This window comes from Halichoerus grypus, chromosome 12 (genome assembly GCF_964656455.1).
Source record: "Halichoerus grypus chromosome 12, mHalGry1.hap1.1, whole genome shotgun sequence".
Taxonomy (NCBI): domain Eukaryota; kingdom Metazoa; phylum Chordata; class Mammalia; order Carnivora; family Phocidae; genus Halichoerus; species Halichoerus grypus.
This window is the reverse complement of record NC_135723.1, coordinates 74953949-74973476: the sequence shown is the minus strand read 5'-3', so window position 1 is coordinate 74973476 and position 19528 is coordinate 74953949. Positions and strand designations below refer to the sequence as shown.

Below are 19528 nucleotides of genomic sequence, written 5' to 3'. Positions count from 1 at the left end.
TTCCTCCCTGAGAAGCAGAACTATTACCTTACTCATCGTCACAATCCTCAGGTCTAACAGAGGACCTGGAAGAGTGCTTAGTACCTCTTTCTTTTCTTTTTTTTTTTTTTTTTAAAGGTTTTATTTATTTGACAGAGAGAAAGACAGCCAGAGAGGGAACACAAGCAGGGGGAGTGGGAGAGGGAGAAGCAGGCTTCCTGCGGAGCAGGGAGCCTGATGTGGGGCTCAATCCCAGGACTCTGGGATCATGACCTGAGCCGAAGGCAGACGCTTAACGACTGAGCCACCCAGGCGCCCCAAGTGCTTAGTACCTCTTTCTTACAGTTGTGGGGATTAATGAGCACTAAATACTTGCAAAGTGTTAGAACTGTGCCTGGCACTTAGTATGCACTCAAATAGCTGTAGCTGTGCTTGTTAAGTGTCAGTTGGGTGGAGGTTTTCAACTCCTTTCTGCTCCCCATGGAGCCCAGCAGTGGGTTTGGATATGCATCACCCTGCTATCCTCCTGGGGACCAACATTGCTTGCTTGCTTATAGAGAAAGTCATTGCTTATATTATTGCCCACTGACCTACCTGAGTATAATAAAAATTATATACAACCCACTTCGAAGGTCAGAGGTAAAAGAATCTTGCAGATTTTGGTTGTATCTTTTATCATGTCTGTTTGTAACTTAAAGTAACGTCGCCTAGAATTATATTGAGATCAGTGACATTTATTGATGTGCTATAATTCCTCACTACTTAATTGAATATTTAGGTTATTTTCTAATTGGTGATTATGTTGATTATAATAACAGCTAATAAATATTGAGAGCTTAGTACATGCTGAGAGTGTGAACTTTTTATGCATCTTTTCATTTAAGTCACATAAGAGCCCTACAAATACAGATATTTAAAAAAAGATAAGGAAACTGAAACAGAAATGTTACATGATTTACCGAAAGTCATAGATAAAATCATTTACATTGGCAGAATTGGGATCCAGGTCTGTTTTGGCTCTTACCTGCTTTTGCTGCAAGTATTAACTTGCATAATAAAGGTATTATTTTTATCTCTTCTCTGGGAATTCACAAAGTTTAGTGCTCTGATTGCATTCTAGTTAATTTCCCATTAAAGTTCATTTCTAAATCAGCATTTCTGAATTTCTCATTTACTATCTAGTGCATTTACTGGTATTATACAAATTCGTCATAACAGTTTGATAAGAACTGTTATTTATATATTTGACTTTGTTTTCAGTTCATTTCTTGGCTTAGGGAGTTTTTGAATTTGAACCCCAGACCTATCTACAAAAAAACAGACTTTGATTACAGTTGTTAGAGGAGATCCCTCCAACCTGAGCAGGCGCAGTGAGAAACCAATGTTCTAGTCAGTTCCCTTTGCAGGCAAACCTGGTTCAGCGCCTCCATTTTGGGGCTGCAGAGACCTCGTCTCCCATCCCCCCAGCATCTGAAAAGATTCCCTACATCCGCTTGGCCTTCACACCAGCACTGGCTTCCTGTTCAGATTTCACTTAATTGGTGGTTTTAGCTTACTTTCTTTCTTTTTGACCCTTAGGAATTTCCTGTACTTCCTTATGAACTCACGTATAAAGTCTGTTTTGGGGGCAATATGAAGCAACTGGAACTCGCATATACTCCTGGTGGGCGTGGAAATTGGTATAGCCACTTCTGAAAGCTCTTTGGAGTATATACTGACCTAGAACAACATATGCATAGCGTGTGACCTAGCAGGCCAGCTCCGAACATAACACCCAACAGAAATGTGTACGTGTGTCCATCAAAGGACATGTACTAGAATGTCCATAGTAGAACCCGATGTCCATTACCAAGAGAACAGATAAGTGAATTATGATATATTCATATATACCACACATGGAATACCACATAGTACTTTTTTTTTTTTTTTTTAAGATTTTATTTATTCATGAGAGACAGAGAGGCAGAAGCTCTGCAGGGAGCCCGATGCGGGACTAGATCCCAGGACCCCAGGATCATGACCTGAGCTGAAGGCAGATGCTTAACCGACTGAGCCACCTAGGTGCCTCCACACAGTACTTTTTTTTTAAAAAAAGGGTAAACTATGTTTAGTCCCAACATATGGATGAATTTTACAGAATTTTATAATGTTGAAAAGAAGCCAAATATTAAAGTGAAATTGCAATATGATTCCACTTATATTAAGTTGATAAACAGGCTAAACCAATCTCTGGTATTAGAAATCATCATAGTAGTTATCTGTGGGGGAAAGAGGAGGGGCTAGCATTGAGATGGAACGTGCAGGAGGCTTCCAGAGTGTGCCTTACACAGTTATGTTCACTCTGTGATACTTCTTCAAGCCGATTTGTGTACTTTTCTATGAGGATAGTATATGTCAATAAAAATACTTACATAAAAAGAGGAAAAAGATGTGTTTCTGTATTTTACAAAATAGAAAAAGATGTTTTACAGCAATATTTTCAGACTGCCTGGTTTACTATTGTTAGAAGTGAAAAAATTAAATCCGCCCAAAGCCTGTGTGTGTGTGTGTGTATGTATGTGTATAAGGGAGAGATGGAAAGGGTGTTGCTTGTTTGGTTGTTAGTTCCTTTTTATGGTTTCTGGTCTATTCAGTTTTGTGCTTATTCTGGTGGGAAATCAGTAAACAAATCATGAAGTAGTAAAAGTTGATTTGGCAGAGGTCCTTGGCCAATATCCTGATGTTCTATCCCGCCACACAATTACTTACTTGAAAATGTTTGCACATATATTGTCTTACTTCTACTTTGTTATGAAACATTTTGGAGAACTAAGAGTTTCCAGTTCATAGGTTACTGATACTTTTTTTGGTGGGGATTTCCTGAAGCAACAGAGAAGAAGAAAGAGGTGCAAAAGAGAGGATGCATATCTTCAGTATCTGTTTGGAAAATTTTTCTAAAAACTCAATCAACATGGTGTTCGTATTTTTCAAATAAAAATAGGGCAGTGTAAGATCACAGATATAAATGTGCTTGCGGGGACTCTGAGACAGAATTGTTAAAATTGGAGCCCTGCCCTTACATGACCAGGAAAACAGTTCATCATCTACGAGACAGCATGGAGCACCAGTTGTAGCAAAAGTCTTTTTGCTTTATATTGCCAAATTACCATAAAAGGATACTGTCTGCCGAAGTCCACTTCTTTCTTAATTTCACTCTGCAACATGAGTGATTAGTAAGCTTTTTTTTCTCTTGAAACCTAGGAGGCTGTTCTGTGGAGTGATGTTGTGGTCCTGTGATTCACATTTGAATGAAGCACTCTTTGCTTTCCATTTTGAGCCTGTGTTTAGATTAATGTGTGTATTTGGGTTGCTGGAATTGAAATATGATTTCTAGCTGAGAATTTCTGATTTGCTCATTACAGGCGAATTACTTTTCCCTTGAATTTTTCATTTGAGTTTATTCATTTGGGCGTGAGGTAATAGAGCCTTTACCTTTACAGAACTGCCTGGAAATCTTGTGTAAGCACGGAGGGCTTGAGCCAGAAAGGAGAGATAAGTGCAGTCGGACCGCGCACGATGTCGCCACTGATGACTGCAAGCATCTGCTGGAGAATCTGAGTGAGTGCCGTTCACAGCTTTGTTCATCCTTCCTCACACTGCTGGGGCCTCGGGCACATTGGGAAGATGTTCATGCAGCTACAGTTTGCTCATTCGCTTCTTCGCCTTCTTTGAACCCTAGCAACTACAAAAACATTTTATTGATTATAAAGGTGATGATTATTTTTCTCCCTGCAGAATGGCTTTTTAGAGAATTAGTTGCTATTCAAATAATGCTAGATCTTCTTTGTATTTTAATGACCTCGGACAGTATTTAATTATTGCTCTTTTTTTCTGGACTTAGATTGTCTCTCTAAGACATGAGATGAATAGGGTATGAAGAATCATGGCTGGGTACCTTTGCCATTAGCTGATCATATAAATGTAGGGAAGTTATCTCTCAGTGCCTGGTTGCCGACCTGCCTGTGAAGATAATTGAAGATCTTTTGGGTCTCTTCCAACTCTAAGCATATATGCTTCTCAGCACATGTTCTAAAAGGTTCACTTGTGGGTTTATGGAATATGGAGTTTCGGATCATACAAAATATTACAACTTCTCATATCAAGATTATCACTCAGTCCATCCAGTCAGCCAGCTGTATCAATATTTCGGCTTTAACATATATTCTAACGTTGAGACAGAAAATGAACAATAAACGTAAGAAATAATTTATTACATGGTATGTGAGACAGTAATTTGTGCATGGAAAAGACTCGGGAGGATTGGGAGTGTGAGGATGGGTTTCAGTTTTTAAAGTGATGGTCAAGGGAGCCTCACTGGTGAGACATTGAAGCAACCACTTGAAGGAGGTGAGCAGGGCAGCTCAGGTAAGAGCTTTCCAGGCAGAACATCATCAGGTGGACAGAGGCCCTCGAGTAGGAGCATACCTGTTGTGTCCGAGGAGCTGTAAAGGGGGCAGAGTGCTGGGTTGGAATGAGCGAGGGGAGAGAAGTTATAAGATGGGATCGGGTGGCAGCCTGATCTGGTTGGAATTTATAGGCTGTTGTAAGATAGCCCTTTCAATGTTTGAGCTTCAGAGTGACAGGATCCGCTGTACATTTTCATAGTTTCTGTGGCTGCTTTGCTGAGAATAATTGTAGGAAGTCCCAGGAGAAGTCAGGGAGACTTGTTAGGCCCTCGATGTCTTCCAGCGAGAGAAAATAGTGACAGCTCAATCTAGGATTGTCACAGATGAGGTGGTGAGAAGTGGTTGGGTTCTGGATACAGCTAAAGTAGAGCCAGCAGAACTTCCTGATGGACTAAATCTCAAGTATGAGAGAGAGGGGGGATTCATGTATCACTCCCAGGGATTCAGCCTCAACGATTGGCAGGATGAAGTGGCCATCACCTGTCAAGGGGAAGGCTGTGGGTGAAGCAGATTTTGCTAATGAAGATCAGGAGTTCCGTTTTAGAAGTATGAATTTGAGATGTCTGTCAGGGTATCTATGTGGAGATGCCAAGTCAGCAGGAATTCCGGAGAGGAGTATGAGCTGGATACATAAATCTGAGAGTCAGCAGTTTATAGATGATATTTAAAGTCATGGGACTGGATGAGATCACTAAGGAAGTGAACACAGACAGAAAAAGTAAGAGAAAGGAGCCTTGCAACACTCCATGGTTAAGAAATCTGGAAAATGTGGAGGGACCAGCAGAGAATCAGTACAGAGTGACCAGTGAGGCATGAGAGAATCCTGTGGGAGTGGATCACAGAAGAGAGAGAGAGAACTTGTGTCAGCAGCTATTGACAAGGTGAGAACTGAGAATTAGTGATAATTGGAAAAATAATCTGGTAGTTGGTTAAGAGAAAAAGCCAGTTTAAGAAGGGAATCATAAAATAAAAATAGACTCTTTTAACATTTTATTTTCATTTTAATCATACAAATATTTCTTTCATCAACTTTCAGGTGAAGGTCTTTACTTTAGTATGGTTTTGCTGACTGAAGTCCCACCTATTCTTATTTGAAAACCACACCTCTCATGCTTCATCTATGATCTCTAGTGTTTGAGGAATTAAACATATTTAAAAGCAAACTAAAGGCAGTATCTGTCTAAAGATAATTTTTTTTTAATTTTATGTAGTTATCTCTACCTTATTAGATGACTTTTTTTTAACTACCTCCTCTGTTCAGTGTCTGTAAAGTGTACAACTTCATTGTCATCGGAATAGTAAGTCATTTCATCAGTTTATGGAATATTTAATTTCCTAGTTATAGTAATGAGTTCAGTAGACATAAAAGATGAGAGAATAAACACAAGTGACTCTTGGTGAGCGCATAATTCAGTTCATGAGGATGGAAGGCATCAGGCACTGTCCACCTCAGTGGGGCCTCAGTCAGTTGGTGTCACAGAGAGATTGGAAAGATCATTTAAAAAGCTTTGACTGCACTGTTTACTATTTATTAGATACTCACTAGTATTTACCATGTCACTGATGGTGTGTTAAATTCATTTCAAACATGAGTTCCTTTAGTCTTTATAACAATTTAATAGCACATTCCTAACATTTTGTAGAAGGAATTGGGGTATAGAGAGATCAAGGCAATTTACCAAGTACACGTGGCTAGTAAGAGGCTGGTCCTGAGTCTCAGACCAAGGTCTGTAGGAGTCTGAAGCCACTATCACTGACCTCTACAACTGTAACCTGCCTTATTCATGATGTTATCAATGAAGGTAAGGAGAAAAGGCAATATAGAGAATTCAGGGTCAAGAGACCACTCTCGTTTTCCCAGATTTTTTTTTTTTTTAAGAACTTGAGAGTCTTGCTGAAGGAAAGAGCCAATGAACTACAAAAGGCCAAAGATACAAGGAAAGATAATTCAAGCAACGTGGTTCCAAAAAAACTGTGAAGAGTTTGGGAGACCAAAGTTTACTGCAGTAGAAGAACATTCAGTTAATAGTGTCTGAAGAAATATGATAGCTAACCTTTGCTTTGTGTTTAAAATGTTTGTATCTGCCTATTTTATATAAGAGTTCTGCTGGTTTTTCCTATCCAGGTTTTTTTTTTTTTTCCTAATTCTTTTATTCTTCCGACAGACGCTCTTAAAATACCTTTAAGGATTTCAGTGGGTGAGATTCCACCGGGCACCTATTGTTCAGATGACTTTGAATGCGAAAACACAATATGCACTTTAAATATCCGCAAACAGACATCATGGGATGATTTTTCAAAAGCAGTGAGTCAAGCTCTGACAAATCATTTCCAAGCAATCTCCTCTGATGGATGGCGGAGTCTGGAAGATATGACATTTAATAACACCACTGACTCCAGCATTGGCCTCAGTACAAGCAGTGTGCGATCCGTCATGCTAGGTATCAGCAATCCTGTGATGATGAGAAAGCTAAATCTCTTGGTTTATTCATGTTTATGGGCTCCACAACCTGATACTTAGTTCATTGATTAAATACATTCAAAGCTCACTTGTGACAGCTGCTGGTGCTGAAAAACTTGAGTATTCACAATGCAGCCATTACATAATGTTGCCCGTTAGTATAAAAAATGCTTTGATGCCTCAGATAATACTTAGTAAAGAACAAGAAAGCCCTTGATGAGGCTTTGTGATTGCACTTGCTATTCTGATAAATGCTAAAAACTAACCACATTGCAGCTGCTTACTGATGCACAAGTTCTGAACACAGCTCCAGATTTGTACTTGGGCTGTGCCAGGATTGCTTATAGTATATTAACACCTTACCTCCAGCTCAGGAGCCCTAATGAAGTCTCGAGTTGGAAGAAGCACTCTCCATTGAAGTTATAATCAAAGATCCCACATGGGATGATTCAGGGTGATAAGTGGTTATTTCTGTTTGATAGGCACTATGAAGCAGACTCCAAAGAACTTACTAAGATAAGATTCGTTGGGGCACCTGGGTGGCTCAGTATGTTAAGCGACCGACTCTTGGTTTCAGCTCAGGTCATGATCTCAGGGGTTGTGAGATCGAGCCCCACATTGGGCTCTGCGCTCAGCATGGAGTCTGCTTGGGGTTCTTTCCCCTCCCTCTGCCTCCCCCTGCTCCCTTGCACATCTCTCTCTCTCTCTAATATAAATAAATAAAATCTTTTTTTTTTTTTTTAAAGATAAGATTTGCTTTCTGGTGAGCATAGTAAGTGCTCTATAAATGTCCTTGGTTAGTTTGTTTCCTCTTGAGCCAGCAGAACTAGCATCTTTGGGGAACCTGCTATTATTTCAGAACTATGTTGGGAGCTTTATATACAGCACCTCAACAAGTCCTTAAAACAGGCTCATTTTACAAATAACTAGTTACAAGATGACCTGCCTGAGATCACAGAGCAAAGAAGTAAAACAGGCAGGATTCAAATCCCAGTCTGTCTGGTAGGAAAGCCTGCATGTTTTCAGCAGCAGTATGTGGCAAAAGAATAGTCAAGGTTGAGGAAAAGGGTGAGTTTCACCTTGCTTTTAATATATCAGCTTATTAGATCGGAAAGTGTTTTATTCTGTTAACTTAGATATGCTAAGTCACTTTAAAAATATATATATTTTACTAGCTTTTAAGGCAGGTTATTCATAACAACTTAATTTTATGAATCTTTGGCAAGATCATTAAAATATTACAGAAGAATTATTATATAGTTAAGTAATTGCATTAAGACAATATGTCAAAAATGATTCTCAGTAACACATTTTGCCCACACGATGAACTGTTATTCAAGGTGTGGTTGTGCCCAGAGGTCTAATAAATGAAGTCAGCACAGACTTGTTTTGAAGAAAATGGCCTTTCATCATCAGCCCTCATCCAGCTAATCTGGAAACAAGCGTAAGCAAATGGATATTTACCACCATCAGAGAGATTTACCTCTGTGAGCAGTGGGTAATAAGGCCTGGTGGTTCCAGTGTTCATGCTTGTCACTGACGTGTGGGGCACCCTGGTCGTTTCAGATCTAAAGATGATTGAGTTCTGTGGGTGAAGGGCTTAGTGTAGTCTCTGGCTGTAGCTGCTTGAAAATTAGCAACTATGACAAGAGTTAGTTATGTATATAAGTGACTTTACTATAGCGATAACCTAAGTAGATGAAAGCGACTCAAGCCACCAGATAACCAGTGAGTTATAGGGAGGCCATGCATATGTGGTAGGAATATTGAAGGATTTAAGATCTGTGGAAGGAACAAGTACGTACTACGCATCCCTCCCTAGAGTAGACACCTATTACTTGGGACCCTTTCTGAGCAAGAGTGAGCAGAGGGCCCGGACAGTAAGAAGGCTTGCTTTATTCTGAGCTCCTGAAGTTACTGTTTTTTCTGGAATCTAAAAATTTGTTGGAAAGGGAGCAGATCATAAAGGACCTGTTACCTCATCCAAAGTGCTCGGACTTTGTGAAGCAGGCACTTCAAGAGCCATGAATATTTTATCATCCGGGGCGCCTAGGTGGCTCAGTTGGTTGGGCGACTGCCTTCGGCTCAGGTCATGATCCTGGAGTCCTGGGATCAAGTCCCACATCGGGCTCCCTGCTCAGCGGGGCGTCTGCTTCTCCCTCTGACCCTCCTCCCCCTCATGCTCTCTGTCTCTCATTCTCTCTCTCTCTCAAATAAATAAAATCTTAAAAAAAATTTTTAAAAATTTAAAAAAAAGTTATCATCAGCTTTGTTCCTGAGAACTTAACCCTAGAAATAATTAGTAGTACTTTTACTCCCCAGATTTCTCGCTTACTCCAGAAAATAGCTCTGGAGAAGCCTGTTGTTGGAAGGCCTTCCTTTTGACCTTCAATAGACATTGTGTTTGGGAGTTCACCCCTGTGACCCTTGACATATTCTGTGCATGGCTTTGACAGTTTAAGCTCTGGATTCCTTAGGGTTCTCACATAGGAGATTGCACATTGCCTCTTATAAGAAAAATTACTTTAAGCTTCTTTGACATCTTCTTTCATTTTTTTGAACTAGGAAATGTGCCATGGTCAGCAGGTCAGAGCTTCTCCCAGTCCCCGTGGGACTTTATGAAGAAAAATAAAGCAGAGCAAGTCACTGTGCTTTTATCAGGTAAGGATAGTCCAAACTGAGTGAATGTTGACAGTGTTTGGCTTCGTGAGTGTCTCGCGGTGCTGATTCTTAAACCTGTACGTTTCTGTCCTGCATTCTCTAGCAATGCATGTATGACTCCCTCTACTAAGTAATTAGATGTTTTTTGAAACATTTGATTAAGAAGAATAAAAGCCAGGTGTCTGACACTTGTGGTGATATCCATCCTGATCATTGATTGCTGCGATTTTTTTGTTAATTTTATTTATTTATTTGAGAGCAAGAGTAGGGGGAGAGGGGGCCGGAGGAGCAGAGGGAGAGAGGGGACAAGCATACTCCTCGCTGAGCAGGGGAATCTGCCTTGGGGCTGGATTTCACAACCCTGACCTTGAGATCATGACCTCAGCTGAAATCAAGAGTTGGATGCTTAACCCACTGAACCACCCAGGCGCCCCACTGAGATTCTGACTGCCTCTCTCATTAAGAACAAACCAGAAGTTAAACCTAAGGTTCTGAGAGAGTGGCAAGAGACCATGTTAAAAAGAAATGCCTTCTGTTACTGTCAAGTCCAGTGTGTGATTAATATAATTATTATAATAGTACAAGGTAATGTTTAATGAGCACCTATTATGTGCTAGGCCCTGTCGTTTACAGCACATTACAAATATAAATTCATTTCATCCTTATAACAACCCAAGGAGATATGTATTTCTGTTTACCCTCATTTTATGTACAAAGAAATTAAGGCTCAGAAAGATTAATTTTCTTGTCTAAAGTTATATAGCTAGTCAGTGTTACAAGAATCCTCAGTTTCTCAGCCCTTAACTGTAAAAGGGATTTCATCATATATTTCCCATAGTTGGGAATGGAGTCTTTAAAAGTTCAGCTAATAAAGTTTCAACTACTAAAGTTGTATTCTATTGTTTGAACTACTTACTGAAGTTAAAAAAAAAAAAAAAAAAAATGTAAGACTATCCCAGAAAATTCCTTCAGACTTTCCAGCACTATATTGAGAGAGTAGCAGAATTTGGGAGGGAAGTGAGAGAGATAGAGTCTGGGAAAGAACGTAAAGGATAACCCCTAGAACTGCGTTAATGCTGTCTCAGGCTAGAACTTTCAGAGGGTTGGGATCGCCTCTGATAACACTTGCTTATAAACAGTAAAACACTGAATCCGGCGATCGGAGCAGATACTAGCTATAGTATTTGAGCTAGGACCTCAGGCCCTGGCTGTGACTGACAGGTGGGCTTCCCAGGGGAAGGAAGGGCAGCTGGGGAGCTCTGGGGAGACCAGGAATAGTGGCCATTTACCAACCAGTTCAAAATGTTACAGTATTTTCACAGTGATAAAGACACAAAGGTACCTCTTGGTCAGATGTCAGCTCTGCCTACATAAGTCAACAAACGTTATTGTATCTTTTATGAGAGGTTTTGTTGTATTTTGATCATTTATATTTAATAAGGAAGAACCAGGGTGCCTGGGTGGCTCAGTTGGTTGAGCCTCTGGCTCTTGATTTTGGCTCTGGTCATGATCTCAGGGTTGTAGGATCGAGCGCTGTGTTCACGCTGGCCATGGAGCCTGTTTGAGATTCTCTCTCTCTCCCTCTGCCCCTCCTTTCTCTCTCTCTCTCTCTCTACTTCAAAAAAAAAAAAAGGAAGAACCAATTTTCCGTGTATTGCTTTCTTAAACAGGTCCTCAAGAAGGCTGCCTCAGTAGTGTGACTTATGCGTCAATGATCCCTCTTCAGATGCTGCAGAATTACCTCAGGCTGGTAGGTGGATGCGGCCAAGTGGAGTCTTAAACTCCCATCTCTGATGCTGGAATATATTGGTTGGCCCATTTTCATGTTTGAAAGAGTGTGAGCCCCCACTAACCCTGTGACCTTCCCCAGCAGCCCTTTCCCTAGAAGGCTGCTGGTCACTTAGTTCTGGATTTCTGTCACAGTCATTCATGTGTTCACCACCTGGACCCAGGGACTACCTGTTCCCTGTGAAGTGTTATAATTGGAGCAGGAGGAGATTGTCTTTCCCCAACATGGACTTGACATCAAGAAACTGATCATCAATATGAAAGACAGTGGCTATAAATATCAAGATGCTTTGCTGTAAACTTTTGTAATTTAAAACTAAGTTAAATATGCTAGCATTAGTTAAAGTATTGATTTGGCCACTTCAACAGAAACTAAACAGTTATAGCTTAAACAGTATAGAAGTTTATTTTTCTCAAACAGAGAAATCCCAACAGGTGAGAGAGCCAGCCAGGGGATGTGGGGCAGGGTGACCCCAGCAGGGTGTCAACACCTTCTCTCTCACCGGGCCACTCTGACCTGGGGTATTGCTTATGTGGGTTTGGTCAAAGAGAGTCACCAGGTTCTAGCCTGAGGGAGGAGAGCCTGGAGGGCAAGCCCCTTCCTTTCTGGGGAGTTGCACACCTCATTTCTATCCACAACCCACGGACCAGGATTGAGACACAAGCTCACAGCTAGCTGGAATATGTGGTCTTTTGGTGGCCAACCACGCACCCAGCTAAAACTAGTTCTGTTATTAAAGGGAAGAAGAATATGATTATCAAGAGAAAGTAGCAAATTCTAGACAGTGAATAACTACAGTGCTTTGCATTTGTCCAGTGCTTACTACATGCCAGACAGTATGCCAAATGCTCGTAGGTGTGTTATTTATTCTTCAGAACATCCCTATGAGGTAGAAAGCATCATCCATTTTATGGATGAGGAAATTGAAACAGAGGTCACGTAATGTGCTCAAGGCCACGAGGCTAGTGAGTGATTCAGCTAGGACTGTGCAGTCCCTGCGACCCGCAGCGGTTTCTGTGTGACATCTATCTAATCTAAAACTAATACTGAAGGTCTTGAAGCAATACCTTCGATTGAAGCAAACATTCATTTTGCTTGCTGCCTTAATTTGGAAAGCTTTTTCAAACAAATGAATGGGTTTGCCTATGGTCCTTTACAAAATTAAAGGACCAGAGGGGCAAGTGTCAGTTGATACCTCTGTTCCCCATGGAAAGAAGTATTCAAAACCATTCTGTTGATGTTCTAGCTAAACTCAGAGTTGGGACTGACCTTTTTAAAAGAAGCCACAGTAGCATAGAAACATTCAGAGGCTTTACAATTTGGAAGAGATGGTGTCTTGTAAATCTGAGACTTTCACTTGTTTTCTTTATCATGTGTTCCTCTCTCCCTACAGCTTCAAAGTAAGCCTGAGGGTTACATTATAGGTGGGAGAGAGGGCTGTCTCCTCCCTGTGCTTTAGTGAAAGTTGAAGTTGTGTGACCAGTTGGTTTTCAGGAATGTGAGCCTAGGCTCCCAGTAGAATGAGCTTGTAGAACCCCTTTCTTCTCTCCCTTCTCCCTTCTCAGCTTCTCTGTACCAGGCAAGGTTCTGGCTCAGGGCTTTTATTCACTCAGATGATAAAATAAACAGAAAGGTGATGAAACAGATTACAACTGCACATTAGACTTGACTGAGCAGGTCTATTAGTACATTATAACCAGAATATTCCAAGTACATTTATATGTGTGCCTCCTAACGCATAAGACATAGTAACTACCAATGACCAACAAACCAGAGACTAGCCAATTGTTAGTTCTATTCTCAGCTCAGTGAGTGTAGACAAAGGGCTTTTTAAAATTCAACAATTAAGCCCTGGATGAAGATTGTAAATATTTATCATGCATTTTAGCAACCACTTCAAAATTTAAAGTCACTCAGGCAATAATATAATACCATGGTTGTGAATGTTTTCATCTTCCATATGAGATTATAACCCCCCTAGTGAGACAGATAATGTGTTAACACATTTTTGTATCCTGTTTAGTTATTTAATTCAGTTGTTTGACAACTATTTATTGAGAGCCTTCTAAATGCAGACAGTGTTTTAGAAACTTAGGATATACCTATGTGTAAGATGCATTCCCTGACCTCGTGGAGCTTACATTCTAGTGGGGGAAGACAAATAGTAAACAAATGAATAAATACATTTGTGATGACATGGCCAGTCAAGTGTGCAAATATATAGGAAAATATGCAAGTATGAAGGAAAATAAAGCAGATAAGGAGATAAAGAGCTAGTGGGAGGGAGGGGAGAAAGAACTTCAGGATGGAGTTGTTAGCAAAGACCTTTCTGTAGTGACGTATAGACAGAAAACTAGATGGGGGGAAGATGGTAGCCTTGTGAAGGGTGTTTGCAGCAGATGGGAAAGCAGGTACAAAAGTGTCTATGCTGGCAGTGAGGTCTGAGAGATGGCCAGAAGCTAGATCATTTGGGATCATGGCAGGGACTTTGAATTTTACTCCAGGTGTGATAGAAAGCCACTGATAGGGTTTGAGCCGGAGAGTGACACATCCACCCAGTGCCACAGTAACTATAGGCACATTGATAGGTCTTTGAATTGTTGAAAAGCGGTACGACATGCAAACCTAGTAATACCTGACTTTATTGAGTATTTATTGTATGCCAAGCTCTGTTGTAAGATATATAGATTGTTTGATTTAATCACTCCATGAGGGTAGGTGTTTATATCAGTTACCCCCATTTTACAGGTGAATAAACCAAGATTCAAAGGAATTTGTCCAAGGTTCTCAGCAAGCAAGTGGTAGAACCTAAGGAGTGGCACCTAGTCTGTCTTCCTTTTTCATGCATGTAATAATACTGGTTAAGGAATCGCAGTAACCAGTTTTAACTGTGTGTGTAAATGTATTACGTATAATGCATATATTAAAGCCTTTATGCAGAAAGCCACATGGATTGAAGACTTTAAATCAGATTTGTTTCTTTTTTTTAATGGTGTTATTTTTCAATACTTTCACTGTATAATTAAAATAATACAAATCCTGAATATCCATTCTGACAGCTAATAAGGAAACATTTAACTTGATTGAGTTTTGAATCGCTAATAATTTATTATAATAGTTGAACTTAGTGTATAATTCAGACTTTCCCTAGCCAGTTGCAGTTTTTATTAGCTTATTTGCAACCTTCTTTTTTAATACTTCAGTGACTATGAGTAATTATTATATTAGAAAAATACTTGAATAGATCATCCTCATCTGAGCACTACTTTAAAATGTAGGACTTGAATCCCCTAGGACACGGTTCTTGAGATTCCAGTGCCCGGTGGCCGTCCACCGCAATGTGTGGCACACTAACCATCAAGAATCACGACTAGGAAATTCCACCTGCTCTTCATAGGGTCCCAGAATAAATTTGCTGTGTTCCCATAAAAATAATGTTGTGAATGATGATGGTTACGAATCTAAGGCCACAGATCTCAACTCCGTTAGCAGGTGGCTAGCCGGTTCTAGCCTGACCTCTTTCGTGCGTGGAGGAGTAAATGTGGGTAAGGTCCTAGCAGAAGGAGGAAGCCAGTTCCCTGGTGTGATGAAGAGTGGCTCCAACACCAGTGAATCTTTTGGCTTCCATGGCAATTATGGAAGAAGATTCTGGGCAGCAGGGCAAGTGTCAGCCCAGAGGAGGTCTGGAGCAGGAGGAGTTGATGAGTGTTAGAGGTTGGGTGACAAGGGAACGGTTAGATCCAAAGTTATATCTTATGGTTGTTTGGTTTTTTGTTTTTTGGGTTGTTTTTTTTTTTTTTAAATAACTACAATACCAAATTCTTATGTCTGTGCTGCTAAAAGAGGGCCTATCTTTATGTGAAGTTAGTAACCAAGACCAATCTTGGCTTTTAAAGTTTCAGGAAGCTAATTCTTAAAAACCTGTGGTGTGTCTCTCTCTACGAACTGTAATTTCTCTTAAATTCCCATTATTCTTTTATACCTATTCTATAAAGAGGGTCCTCAGCCTATGGCTAAAACCCTCTCTCTCTACCATGAAGGACTCTAGATTTTTGGAGCCCCAATGCTGGATGTGCCAGTATTGTCTGGGAGGGGGGCGGATTTTATATGAATCAATTGACAGTAACTGTGTTGTTTGTGGTTCTAAAGCCCTACATAAATTCTTTAAAATCAGTGTCAGAAGAGGTCAGAATGAAAGTCCTAGCTATAAAGCCATGATACTTTACAGCCATCTCAGCTTTATTGGCTCAGTAAAAGCCTTTTATTTTTTATTCTTTTTTGAGTTCAGCATCTTAGCAGGACCAGGCCTAAAACCATCTCTCCACAGTAGAAGCTTTCCCTCAGGCTCTGACAAGTGAAACTCGGAACAGAAGTTGAGGTTTATTGCTTTAAAATAATGCCACAAGTCTGAAAACACATCACAGGTGCCCCGTTGACCACTGCGGAGACAGCAGCCACTCTGGTGCACGCCTTCTGCAGGAAAGCACTGTGGAGGGGAAAACAATCAAGGGATGGATGGGCCTTTGTTGAGGGCATTGTTTCCATTTAATCCAGAATTCATTTGCGTCACAAAGCACTAATTGACATGTGATAAGAACTTCCTGAATGGGCTGTGCAGACGCAGGAATAAAAGGGATTGGTACCGATTGTGATAATAAGGCCAGTGTCCCTTTAGTAACAAGAAGCAAAAATGTGCCCCTGGAAACGGGCACTTAGGAGTAATTGTGGTGACTCTAATTCACCTTTCGGAAGTTGAGTTTGGTTTTCTTAAAGAGCAGATCATCTCCTTTCAAAACAATTAAAATATTTACCTTCTGCCCCCCTCCCCCCCCAAAATCTGGTCTGCCTGCCTCTCTTCCTGTCTGTCTATCTTGAGAGCCCTCTGCTGGCAGGCGGAAGCATGTGTATTTATAATACCTAAGATCTTGCTGTTTGGAGAAATGTAATTTTTAGCTAGAGCAGTTAAATGTGTTTTCCTTGCATAGCTTTGCATGTTTGCACCGGTCTCAGAGCAGCAGGCTCCTGGTAATTATTTTGTTGTTCAGATCTTAAATGGTAACCAACACAACTACACCATTTGATGAGATAGAACAAAATACCACTAACAAAAAATTGATAATATCTGAAATGAGGAAAAACCTAATGGAATGCATGTATTAGAATGTATGAATGATCTGGAAGTCTGTACATTTGTTTTTCCATTTATTTCCTTATTTATATTTTACCTTATTACAGAGAGGATATTAGACTATTTGAAGACAAAATGCTTACTGCTAGTGAATGGCCTTTTCATGGAAATTTCAAGTAGAATGTTCCCTGTCTGAATTTTGTAAGAACCTACAATCTGAGAACAAATGAGGTGTTGAAACTGAAGACAGCTTATCTATGAAATCTGGTCTCTTGCTGTTACGTGATTTCAAAATCAATCTTGAGACAGTGTAGGCAGTTTGACAAGGAGGGCTGTAATGAATAGAGCACTCTTGTTTTCAGAAGTGAGACAAGATTAAATAGCAATCCTAGTTGGAAATCTCAGGGGTAGAATATTCGTAAATCTTGAAAATCTGTATCCTGTTTCACTGGTATGAAACAATCCATTCCTTGTGAGAGAATTTCTACCCAGTAAGTCATGGCAGTTTGGGATTAATTTGAAGAGTACAAACTTCTGGTTTAAAAGTGCACTTGGCTTGCGGTACCCAACACAATTTCCCACTAAAGTGCTTTTGAAAAGTGGCAAAACTTCACAGTAACAGAGGAAGATAGAACTGAGGTCTTCCTTTAGCAAGAATCTGGAAAAACTTTCCAGTACCTTAAGTGTAAGAGAGTGTTAAACCGGGGCGCCTGGGTGGCTCAGTCGTTCAGCGTCTGCCTTCAGCTCAGGTCATGATCCCAGGGTCCTGGGATCGAGCCCCGCATCGGGCTCCCTGCTCCGCGGGAAGCCTGCTTCTCCCTCTCACACTCCCCCTGCTTGTGTTCCCTCTCTCGCTGTGTTTCTCTCTGTCAAATAAATAAATAAATAATAATAATAATAAAAAAGAGAGTGTTAAACCCACTTATTGGAGGCCTACTTGAAATTAGGTGGGAAAACACTTTTATTATTTTTCTCCTACCATCTTACTAATGATTCAAAAAAGCGAGGTTGATACCAGTTAGAAAATTGGGTGAATATCCTTACTGCGTAGTCTCTGCTTTTGGCAGCATCGTGACCTCCTCCATCTCCTGTCAAGATGGGTCCTTCTACATTCATTCAGAGATGAAAGCTAGAAATACCTGAGCAGGAAGTTGGTGGGCAGGTGCTGGTGAGGCTGCTCTATCTGGGGAGTGGATTACGTAAGCACCTTCAGCAGGATGGATGCTGGAGCGCGGTGCTTCCTGGGACTGCAGTGTATCTCACGCATTTGTCTGCCATGGTGGACAGCCCAGGGTCAGCCCAGAGCAGCCATGGCCCAGTCCTGGAGTGCAGCTCACAAGTATAGACGGCAGCCCACCATCCAGCTGTGACCTAGGCAGGATTCAGCTGAAAAATGAGTGGAAAGCGACTGAAGCCAATGACCATCTACACATCCTGCTTTACTGCAGATTCTGTGGTTTCACAGAACATAAATACTAGTAACAAGTTAACGACATTATGCCTGTGGAAGAGCGCTGCAGAACAGAATGGAGTTATCGTTCTGAAAACTCAGAATGACAACACCTTAAAATTATGAGATAGAAAGGAAAAGAATTTAGAAAATTATGTCCTTTCTCTAGAGAATGCAAGGTCAACTGTGAAAGCAGGGCAAGAAAGCCGTGGTAGAGAGAGGCTAAGATTAAAGCAAAAGTGTTGGCAAGGAGGTGGGTGAGGTAAGGAACTCTAAGAAGAACTGAAAATGCAGTGACATCATTACACTTGTACTTGAAACAGTAAAGAGCGGAAGGGAGACGGTGACGATTCTATTCAGTGCTGTGAAAGACTAACTTAAGGAGCTCTCCCCGAAGTAGAAGCAAAGGACAAGAGGTATGATAACGATGAGGAGACGGATACACTCTCTGAGGACATAGAGGGAACTTAAGCATTACTGGTCTTCCTTCAAAATAAAGAGAAATAGAAGAGGAGAAATTACCAAAACCATAATGAAAGAAAACATTTCTAAACCAAAAAAAGGTCTGACTGTGGATTGAAAGAATTTACCATGTTCCATTTAAGATTGGGAGAAAGAGGTCACAACCAGACAAATCTGGGTAACTTTTTAAAATTGTAAGTACAGTCCCTGTCCCAGTCTTAGTCCTTGTTGGCCCTTCTACCGTTGCTTGTCTCACAGACCCCCAAAACCATAGAAGACAGCCCAGGCCAGCTACTGCTGACTTCATCCTGTGCCTTTGAGATGCTGATGTTCCTTGGGCAGCTGTAGCTACTGCCCTGTTTCTTTCAGGTATATCATTCTCCCTGATGCTGCCCTAGCCCCAGGGGGAATCCAGCTGTTTCCTTTTGTAGTGAAGGCTTAGCAGTGGTGGAATAATACTTGTACTGAGAGAAAATCACTGGTGGCTAGCAGGCATGCTGTCTTTCAGAACCTAAAACCCGGTCCCAAGTCCCGCATTAGTGGTCCCCTTCAAGGACCACTTCCCTTTTTAGCTCATGGTCTGACACCCAGTGGTCAAGCATGGTTTTCCTCCACTTTCCAGGAGTTAACTCCAAGCATGTCTTGGTCTCTTTGGAGGCTGGAGCTCAAGCCCTAAAGGCCCCAGGTAAGGGTCCCTCTTCCTTCCATGCCACCAGCTTTCCCTCAGGCCTTCCTGTCACATCCCAGAATTGGCTTCTTTCCTGTAATGACGGACCGGTGGCCTGTTCTTCACTAGGTCTACCCCAGCCACCTTCAAGGATGTGGCCTGCCCCTGGGATCTCAAAGGGACAAGCTCATCAGAGCACAGGAGAGCAACACAGAGGTCCTTAAACATGAACAGACTCTTTCATGTGTAACATTCCTCGAAGTCTGGGGGACTCAAGCTTGATACGTGAGCTACGTCACCCATACTGGTTAGGGTGCCGCTTCACCTGTTCAGATCTCTTCTGTAAGATCTTTCCAAGAAGAAAGCTGCTCCCAGGCATGTAGGCTGGGAGTGCGAGCTCAGCCCTGGGATGACAGAGGTGGAGGGCGTGACTCCCCTCCACGTCTCACTCCACACATCACACTGTCTTTGCCCCATGCAGATGGC

At 41.2% G+C, this 19528-nt stretch overlaps 1 protein-coding gene across 4 annotated transcripts in view; it reads left to right on the top strand.

The window, feature by feature from the left end:
• The window catches only part of CTTNBP2 (cortactin binding protein 2), a 150688-nt gene that overhangs the window by 99247 nt on the left and 31913 nt on the right, over window positions 1-19528 (top strand). For all 4 annotated transcript variants that reach the window (XM_078059495.1, XM_036077138.2, XM_036077140.2 and 1 more), the window contains 4 exons: window positions 3459-3576; window positions 6590-6865; window positions 9451-9546; window positions 11217-11296. In XM_078059495.1, the coding sequence (XP_077915621.1) occupies window positions 3459-3576; window positions 6590-6865; window positions 9451-9546; window positions 11217-11296 (570 nt within the window). The remainder of the gene's footprint in view (window positions 1-3458; window positions 3577-6589; window positions 6866-9450; window positions 9547-11216; window positions 11297-19528) is intronic.